Consider the following 10,152-nt stretch of genomic DNA (forward strand, 5'->3'; position numbering starts at 1 on the left):
CGGTGACGGTGAGAGGAGAGAAGAGGGCCGTCGGAGCGGGGGCGGGTGGTGGATCGTGGCGTCTCGGCGCGGTGGCCTTGTTCTTGCCGGAGAGGAAAGAAACCAAGGGGTGGAAGGGCAAAGCGTGGGAGGGAGGGGGAAGAGGGGCGGACGCGGGCGGTACCTTGGCGGCGGTCGTCGTCGTCGTCGCGGGAGGCGGTGGAGCTCGGGGGCGGCGACGAGGAGGCCATGCCGAGGGGAGCGCGGCGAGGCGTGCGTACGGAATGGAGGGGAGAAGCACAAGGGGAAGGCAGCGTTGCTCTGTTTTCGGGTGTGTGTATAGGGAAAAAAAAAGAGGGCATTATCTGACCGAATTTCCAAATTTTAACTCATCAAACACTTGCTTATAAACCTTTAACTCCTCAACTTAAATGTAAGTAGTTTAAAAAACACCTAACCGAACCCCTAAAACTTGACTCCCTAATAAAATTATGCACCAATTATTCTATCTTTTCGTTTATGTGCTACATTTTCAACTGGATATTTGCACACGGTATTAAGTGAAAACTTGATGACTTATGTTCACACAATTTAACAATGTTGGTTTTCGGCCAGTTTTCCTTATAAACTGGTCAATTCTCTTTTTCTTAATGAAAAGGCAGAGCTCCTGCCGGTTGCTCGAAAAAAAAAACAATTTAACAATGTTATAAATTCAAAGTTTACAAATTTAACTATTCAAATACAACAACCATTGGCTGGCTCGGGTGGCTTCAGCCTTCGGGACAGTTGGTGATGTCCTGAGTTCATATCCTCACATGAGCAAATTTTAGATCCATTGGGATGGTGTTGGGAACTGATCTATGTCCTGACAATGGTTGGCAATATTTCTCTTGTTATTCTTTCTTACATGGCAGGGAAAGGTTTCACAATGTTGGCCTTGCCGCCATTTGGTTTGCTCGATATCGAGCAACATTTGAGCACAAGATAGTTAAAACTCCTTTTGAGATCGTATTTTATGTGCTCTTTTCTCATATATTGGGCAGGTCTTCAAAAGCAGCGCGACGCGAAGACATTGAGGACTGGAGCTGAGTTCATTCACTATAACACAATGAACTTGATGAGGATCTCCATGAGGTCGGTTGAAGGGAGATGAAGATTGTGCGCTATGTTCTAGGTTCTACTAGTGTTGGAGGGTGTCTTCATTTCGCAGCATTGGATGTTGCTTGTCTAATGTGTCATGGGTTATGTTTAGAACCTGATTCTTTTGTGGTCGGTCCCTGTTCTGTAATAGTGCTAGTTTTATTTTGGTGTTACTCTAGGTTTTCGCCCCATAGTATCCGTTCGACATTGGGCGTGTACGGTGGGTTTGCTAGTTGTGCATGCCTTCTCCAGATCTGGTTTGCACCATGTTCCGACTCAACAGGATCCCCATTAGGGCTATATCGAAAGTTTTTTGGCATTCATCTCTCATCCACAATGATCATGTTGTGCAAGATGATGCAATATGCCATGATTTGTCACAAAGACATGTGCTTTCCAATACTCGGTAGGACCACGATCCATCGCAAAGCGCTTTTGAAGCACACGAAAAGTTCTCTCAACATGCTTTCTTGCTGACTCTTGACGTGCTACAAAGTGGAATCTCTTGTGGCCTTGAGGATGTTCGATTTGTCTTCACAATGTGGCTCATGAAGGATAAAATGTCATTGCCAAGGTAGTACCACATCGTGTACTCACAGCCATTAACAACATAGATGCAAGGTGGAGCATCTTTGGCAACAATGATGGTCTCGAAAAGATATTAAGGTCATTATGAGAGTTAGGCAATCCAAAGTACGAGTCATAAATAGATCCTCAGATGCAACTGCCTCTGGGATGATGGTTGGATCTGTGCATTGCCTTTTGTGCTGACATTTCCATCATGCAAGATAATTCTTCATGTCCAATACATGAAATTAATTTATCCAAGCATCCCATAGCCATCATCGTTCTTCACCTAGACCCATAAGCCTCTCAGTGTCTTCATCATTGGGTGCCCTCAAGTATTTGGTCTGCAGATCTCGATCACAGCTTGTGTGAATCTTCGAACCGCCTCGATGATTGTGTCTTCCCCAATGTGGAAGTCATCAATAGCTTTGGCCGCCCCATTGGCAAGCACTTGGAAAGCTGCGAAATATTTCATCAGTGGACTTGCACAAATTTCTCTTGATGCATTCATTCTCAGTTTAAAACCAAGGAAGATGACGCTCAATAGATTTTGCAATGGTGTTCAAAGAGACTTCGGTGCATCCAAAATCGCCTCGAAAATACTTCTCTGGATATGTTGCAGCAGGCGCAAATTAATCTCAGACAAGCTTGGCATGGGCTTTTGTCCGATCACGATTGATACAAGCAACCAAATTTTAGGTCATAGTCTCGGTCTCCTGTGATCTTCCTTGACAATGGCCATCTCAAAATCATCATCATCTTATTCCTCCTCCTCGGACGAAGCAACATCAATAACATCTTCCTTAATCTCTTCATTTATGAATTGCAATACTGAAAGATGATTTTGACTGCAGAAAGTAAAGAAAACAAAGATAAAAGTGAAAAATTGTACCAAGGAGATTCGTCGAACACTTGGCAGGTAGAGGAGGTGAGAGCCTCTATGGGCCACGGTGCAGCAACGTCAAAGGCTGTGGGTGGACAATAGGGCCGAGTGGATGGCCTGCAGGCGTTGAGGAGCCCGATTACCCTCGAAGCCGTGCTCGCGCTTCGCCGAGCAAGCCAACCGCGACCAACTCTAGAGCCCGAAATTCACCACGCCGGTGTGGTCGTGACACCAGTCTCGTTTAGCTCAAGTGCGGGTGCTCTACGCCATCATGCTCCTCTAACGAATCCGTTTTCGACAAAATGAGGCTCCACGATGGCCCTAGTCGTCAATGAGCTATATGCGGCAATTCTGGTTGCGGTGGCGATTGAAGAGGGTGTCAATGGGCATGCATGGGGCCCGACAAAGGCGACCCAGCGTGGAGACGGCCGGGGGAGGTGGGAGCATCGGCCGAAAAGTAATCTTTTGTAGAGACTTCCTCAAATTTGAGAATAGATGGACACTTCCTCTCAATTTTTTTGAGTTAAACCAAATGAGAGTAGGAATCTTTTGTTGAGACTTTGTTTCAGCTGCTCAAATTTGAGAACCGATGGGCACTTCCCAATTTTTTGAGTTAAACCAAATGAGAGTCGGCTAGAATGGGATTAACTCCTCAAAAGAGCATATGTTGAGACGTTAACCCTTCGAATAGTTCGGCTAGAGATGCCCCAATATCAGTACAATTAACTCTTTGGCTGCATCTGAAACAAGCAACCTCCGTATATCAGTACACTAACATCTGAAATATGTTTGCATGATAAGGCATTGCTGGCCGAGCTATCCAGTGACAAATAGCACCAGGACCGCAGCTGCTATATATATCCAACATTCATTGGCCAAAATTAGATAAGATTAACCAAAACACACACACACACACACACAGAAATGGGACATAGGAAATTTGACATCAAAGTCTCCCAACATGATACGACATGGAACATAATCAAATGGAAACAGTGAGAAGATGAACATATAACACAAGATGTACACAAAGACCAGGCAGGCAGGCAAGATTGTTTCGACCCGCTTGCTTGGAAAGCATAAAGCAAATGCATCACTGGTACTGATTATTCGAAGCAAGTCACTGTGTCTTCATCATGCCAGTTGGCTAACTGTGTCCGGAAATTAGATAACTGAGGGAAGTTAGCAAATTGAGCGATTAATCCTACAAGTCCATTTGCTAGTTGAACAATGCATGCAACGTAGAGGGTTGATCTCCGCATGAAGCATACAAAATGGAAGAACCCACAGCCACGAAGTGAATTCCTGCATCTCAGCAATCTAGGTACCTGTGAACAATCAATATCATTAGTCAAACCAATCTGTACTATTCATTAATGAAAAAACAATTAAAGTTATATAAAATCTCACATTTTTGTTTTAAAATACAAAATGAAAATTGTACCAATAACTCCAAGGTTCGATCATCTCAGCATTATCCGGAAAAGAGAAAAAAGGCATAGAAACAGAGTATCGCAATAGGTAATTTGTAGTGTACAAGTAGCCACACTATCAACTTCTACTGCTAGCATTCTCGTTAACTTTTGCCATCTGGTCTCGGTAAAGGCTAAGAGACGAGTGGTTCAAATACCTTCCATAGAGGCAAATCTTGAGCCATCTAGCTAAGCAAATCATATGCAATATTCTTTATTTAAAAAAAAGACCAGTAGAGGAGGAGCCCTGCAGTTTTTTTAATTAAGAGAGAAGATGCGAGACCCATGTTCAAACCCGCAACATTGACCAGTATGGCCAAATAACGCCCACGGGGTTCGAATCTGCGCTGGCTGGAACGCGCAGCAGCGCTCCAACCACTAGGCTAAGAGCCCGTCCACTAACAAATTGAATATGTTATCATGGACATATGACGGGTTCACGGAATAGAAAAGCAGATGATTCTGGTTTCTAACTCAAAGGCATATGTTTTGGAAATGTATGAGCTATCTGGTCACTAACAAATTGAATACAATCAAATTCATGCCATACAAGCCTCGAGCAAGGGATCATACATTATCTTATTAATTTATTTATAACTCCTTCAGTAGAAAATAGAAGTCATTTTTTACGCAGCACAACATCACAAAAACAACACTCTCACCAGACCACTACTAATATTTCAAAATACATTGCATATTAGGTTTCATTAGAAAAAGCCTTTGACCAATGGTTACACTATTAGTATATATTTATGCGACATAAAATTATTGACATTTGACTCATATTCCAAAGTACTTATATATGGTTATAATTTTGTATCACATAAGCTACAAACTACTAGAGTAAACATTTGTGAAAGGCTTGTACTACCAAAATTTAATATGCAGTGTATTTTTAAACCGAGGGTGTATGTTAGTAAAAGTAAAAATTGTGATTCATGATACCACACAAAACTAAACGGAGGGTGTCAAAATTGAAACATAGCTACATGTAGCTTAAACCAGACAAATTATACTAGTGTCCAATAGCGAATCACATATGCAAGTTACATTGACAACGAGGGGTGTGTACTACCTACCAACAGAAAAAACCGTACAGAAAATAATAATTGCAAGCAATTGAACATCTGAGAAGGTAGAGGGAGAAGAACCCGCACTACCAGAAGCAACTGGGGGAGTAAGAGGTAGAAGAGTTCGTACAACCAGGAGGAGAGAAACTGAACGCAAGGGAACTGGATGGAAGGAGGGCAAGCAAAAGGGTACATCCAGTGGTGAGAACATCAGTCAGCCATGAAAAGCTGGTGAAGTGAAAGCATGATGAAGGGAATGGAAAGCTGGTAAGGATAGGGATGAGGAAGCACGGCATGGATAAATTATCCAAGACGCAGCCAGCCATGAAAACATGATATGAGGTAGCCAGGTGGGCAACAACTGAGCCAAGTGTCAAATAGAGAATCTTGGAGTTCTCTCTTGCAATTTGGTAACTGAGAAACAGTAGTTAAAAGGAAATCAATTTGTTCTTCGAAAGAACATTTCAATATACCTCAACTTATATGCAGAAAATAAGCTTACCTGCTCAACCAGCACATCATAATAAGCATAGCTAACAGGCAATCACTTGTGGATTGCCCACAAGTTCAGCCCCATCATGTTCACGGCCAATGCCTATTCCTACAAGCATAATAAGTCAAACAATGAACCAACCAATGAAATTCCAACCGAAGGCCAAATAGACACGAGAAAACACCAACACGATATTTAGTTAAAACTGACATGTGTAATTTGAGAAAACACAACTCAGCTTTGATACAACAATAGTAATATATAACAAAACCATAGTCATTGTGAAATTCAAAGAGCATCCCCACAAACAATGTATAGTGATTAATATCGTAAAAATAAAGAACATGCACGCTCAAACTATTATACTAACAAAAAAGAGAAGTTGTCTAGAATTGTTTTTAAACTCGTTCCCCAACATTTGAACAAAACGAAGCTCATACTAATCACTAATAGCAACAGAAGTGATAATGACTTTTCAGATTTTGATTATCTTTAAACAAATTTAGCATGAAAATTTGCCAATTTTGGTGTTTCTTGTCAGTTCATATGGATATTCATATACTAGATTGACTTGCTAGTTCATAACCATTACATAAAACGGCACCACGCAAGCGTCAGGATCAGGACAGAACACTACAACACAACATCAATATATATTGAAGATGTCATCAAACATCAAAACAATCAATTAATATGTGGCACTATTTAAAATTGTTAGGTTGGCATGAGAGGATGTGAATGGCATTCCATCAGTGTAAAGGCATGCTATTACCTGCAGCATAGACACTTTCGAATGCATGATGATGTTGATAAAAAATGTTGTCAATCCTGCAAAGTTGCTTGGATTGCAATGACTCAAGCTGTACCATGATGACACCATGACCACCCGTCAGGAACACCACATTATTTTCATCTGCAAACCCTAATATGAATAGGGGCGCAGTCTCATCTGAATAAGGAGAAAGTAGCTTGTCCAGTTGAATGGTCCTTCCCATCCCCCATGATGCAACACCATCACAGTCGGTATTCCTCTTCCATAATTGTGCGGTGAGGCCTGACACGGAGAGTAAACCTAGCCCACCACCCTCGGCTCGCATAACAGCGAAGCTATTCTCCTCACCAACCGGCACTTGTATCACCGCTAAGCTCTGCCTCTCCAAATCAAACTCAAGAACAGCACAAAAACACCCAGCAAGACGCCAGTAAAAGGAATTCCCAACCAAGACGGGCGACAAGCCCGTACAGTAAGCCGGGGCTGGAATTGGTGTTAAGATAAGATCGCCCCATCTGCCGGTCTCTGACGAATAAACGCAGGCGAGCACTTGCAAATGCTGTTTGTCCCATATGGTGGCCTGTACCAGGACCACCTGGAAGTGGTCCGCTTCGCCGGCAGCACGAAGCACTCCCCCATGAATCTGGTTTTTGATCCCGTCGAACCATGGGGGAAAGGCGATGCGGTGCTGGTCACCGGTGACGGGGTCCCACACCAGGACTTGCTTCCGTGTACCGTTGGAGATGAGCACAAGGCCATGGCGGCAGCCGAGGAGCGAGAAGCCGTAGCTGTGGTCGAGCTGCAAGGAGAAGCGCCCGGCGGGGACGCGGTCGGGGGAATCCATGGTACGTTCGTAGGAGATGCCTCGGCTGTCGTGGATGAAGTAACCGAGGAGGGGAGGCCTGCGTCGGTGGCGGCGGCGGAAGCGGCGGTTGAAGCCGGGGTCGGAGACGAGGAGGCGCCAGCGCTTGCAGACGAGGGAGGCGCGGGGGAGGGTGGATGGCAGCGCGGGGAGGCGGAGGAGGATCTCGGAGAGTAAGTTTTCGTCCTCCAGCGGCGGCGCCGCCGCCGGCGACATCTCCCGCTGCCGTGCTTTTTTTTAGGGTTACTGCTATGCGGCGAAATGCTGGGGTCGAAGCATCCGCCACAGCGTGAGATAAGCAGCAGGTAGTGTGCCTGCAAGTGAGAGTGAAAGCCCACTAGAAGGAAGCCCACGACCACATCATCTCTCGGTATGTGCGGCCCGGCAGGAAGTTTCAGCCTTGCCTAAAAAAAACTAATCCTTTTGCCTTTTGTAATAAGGCTATCCTAAGCCTTTTGTAATGAGTGGAGCGTTTTGGAGGCCGAGCTGCCTGGAGGCCGCTATCCCGGGCGGACGTTGAGGAATTGGGATCCGTGCTTTCTTACCATTTAGTTATATACAGATGCAAATACAAGGGTGCCATTCTCTTGTCTTCTGTATTTGTATGTGAGCCTCCGTCGTGGGCGATGATGCAAGAACATGATGTGCCTCGTTGGGTGAGTTTGAATTGCTGCTATCCCTCACCTGTAGTCGATCACAGCGCACGTCCGCACATGCAAGGCTGGTTGTTATTCCTTTTTTTCTTCTTTATTTTTTCGATAGCCGTACATTTCTGTAAAAGTTCTGTTTTTTTATATTTCATTCATTTATAAAAAAATAAAAGAGTGAAAAATATTTTGAAGGCACTGCTAAATTATTAGACTCATATTACAAACAATCTTGATCGTGTATTTGAAAAAAGTGCATCATGTATTTAAAATAATCACCGCGTATTCAAAACAAGTCCACCACATATTCAGAAAGAAAATGTTTGTCACGTATATGAAAATTGTTCACCACGTATTTAGAAAATGTTCATCATGTATTTAAAAAATATTCACCAATTTTGAAGTGAAAACATGTATTTAAAATATGTTCATCGCGTATTGGAATAATATTGGTCATGTATGCGAAAAAGTTCATCGCAAATTTGAAAATATTTTCATTATTTGTTTGGATTATGTCCATGACATGTATAAAAAATATTCATCTTGTATTTAAAATATGTTCATCACATATATTTTTTAAAAATCACTCCATATTCAGAAACAATTTATAGAAAAATGATTATCACTTTGTTAGTGACATCGCCGATATATTACTTCTCGAGGGGAAAGTATCCAGTGCACCTATTCTCAATAAATCTCTTTTTGGGGTTGAATATTCTTGACGTTTTGTGGAGATGGAAGGTTAAAGTTGAATTCTAATTTTATAGTTTATGTTGAAGAAAGAAACAATACAAACACAAGCTGGTATTTTGGTCGTGAGAGCCGGGCCGTGGATTCAGACCATTTTATTGGCCATGTAAATCTTTCTTATTCTTGTTTCTACAACTATGTTTCATATTTGGATGAGAATTAGAAGTGTTATTTTTTCTGAATAAAGACACTCAAAGGGCGTATTAGTTTTGAATTAATATCGAGGAGAACAAAGATCAGTACAATGGATAGACAATTGGATGTAAAACGACCATAAAAAATAAATTACATTAAAAACATACTAGTATCCGTCCTTTGATTGTATGCTACCCGCCGAAATTTAAAAATTGCACTCAACCAACAACAAAGAAAACTAACATCTGCAAACGCCCTCGCCATACCGGGCTTTTAAGACGGCAATAGCGGCTCGCCCTTTGAGATGAGATCTATTAATCGCTGGAGCATCAACCCTCACGCTTGCAAACTATCAAGATCTGAAGGGAACCAAAATATCTGCGGACAAAACCCCTCACAGGCCCTTCATCGGCGCCGGATCGAGCATCGTCAAGGTAGGGAGAGACCATAGTGACCATATTCTAACACGCATTGTCGCCACCACCTCGTCGATGATGTTGGAGAAGCAAAAACCTAAGAAAAATAAAACGAGACGGATGGGCCCCCACTCCTCTTACCGCCAATGAGGCCACCAGACAAGAAGATGAGGGGCACCGAGGTTGCGGCTTGGGTTGGGAGGCGGCGACATGATTCGTCTGACCGGACTTTGGTACTTACTTAGAGTACTTAAAATTAGAAGTGTTGTTGTTGGTACTACAAAATTGTTTGCATAACTTTTCATCGATTGTAAAATTGCGATTTTTTTAGTGAGGTGATCGCATGGTAAAAAATAACAAGATGCAACATATATTTGTTCAATCTGGTCGATTAAGGACTAGTCCAATAACCCATCCAAGAAAAAGGACTTCACCCATTGGAACATGTACGGCATGTGAGTACCTGATGATAAATATGTGTGCACTAAATAAAGACAATTGGCATTGCTTGTTGAATCCATGGATAATTTATCCAAAATATTTTTTATGTTTGTAATGGAATGATTCTTTGGGGCAGTCTAATGATTAGTTCTCAATGAAGAAAGAAGATTTTTTTGTACATTTGTTGCTGTTTTTAGTATGTTTTAAAACGTTTTTGTACTAGTTGGGCCAAATCTACTATGGTTAGTGGCTTAATTATGAAAATCAAATGTAATCATCAGAAGAAATTGCAATTAGTTTCTTATTCTCAATCATGGGTAAATCTGAGGTGCCTGCAGCGAGAACTTTCCCTTAAGAACTAGTACCGCTAATCCCAAAACCAAGGTAATTACTAATTAGTGTATCATGGAGGATGGTCATGTTCTCAGAACTTGCATATTCCTGTGGCACGGAAGTGTACATGACGCACTGCCTATACATGATGGGCGAGTCGGTGGAACCTATGAACAGCCTGATCGAGCAGTG

The 10,152-nt window shown here is 42.6% G+C and overlaps 2 protein-coding genes across 2 annotated transcripts in view; both read right to left on the minus strand.

The window, feature by feature from the left end:
• LOC119320178 (protein BTR1-like) overlaps nt 1-311 on the minus strand; it is a 4,142-nt gene extending 3,831 nt beyond the window's left edge. Inside the window, exon 1 of the mRNA XM_037594284.1 lies at nt 164-311. Within this exon, the coding sequence (XP_037450181.1) occupies nt 164-230 (67 nt within the window). The 5' untranslated portion in view covers nt 231-311. The remainder of the gene's footprint in view (nt 1-163) is intronic.
• Nucleotides 312-3,593: 3,282 nt separating this feature from the next.
• On the minus strand, nt 3,594-7,280 carry LOC119325427. Its single transcript, XM_037599179.1, has 3 exons — nt 6,377-7,280; nt 5,614-5,712; nt 3,594-3,897 (listed from the first exon to the last, which is right to left on the minus strand). The coding sequence occupies exons 1-2, from the start codon at nt 7,218-7,220 to the stop codon at nt 5,645-5,647; spliced, it is 912 nt and encodes a 303-aa protein (XP_037455076.1). The 5' UTR covers nt 7,221-7,280; the 3' UTR covers nt 3,594-3,897; nt 5,614-5,644.
• Between the last annotated feature and the right edge of the window lie 2,872 nt (nt 7,281-10,152).

Source organism: Triticum dicoccoides, chromosome 6B (genome assembly GCF_002162155.2).
Source record: "Triticum dicoccoides isolate Atlit2015 ecotype Zavitan chromosome 6B, WEW_v2.0, whole genome shotgun sequence".
In the NCBI taxonomy this organism is placed as follows: Eukaryota; Viridiplantae; Streptophyta; class Magnoliopsida; order Poales; family Poaceae; genus Triticum; species Triticum dicoccoides.

Excerpts from the sequence above, each read along its gene's own strand:
- LOC119325427 (XM_037599179.1), bottom strand. The coding sequence starts at position 7,220 with ATGGATTCCCCCGACCGCGTCCCCGCCGGGCGCTTCTCCTTGCAGCTC. Across the intron at positions 5,713-6,376 it reads CGAAAGTGTCTATGCTGCAG|GAATAGGCATTGGCCGTGAA; the intron begins GTAATAGCATGC and ends TTATGCTTGTAG.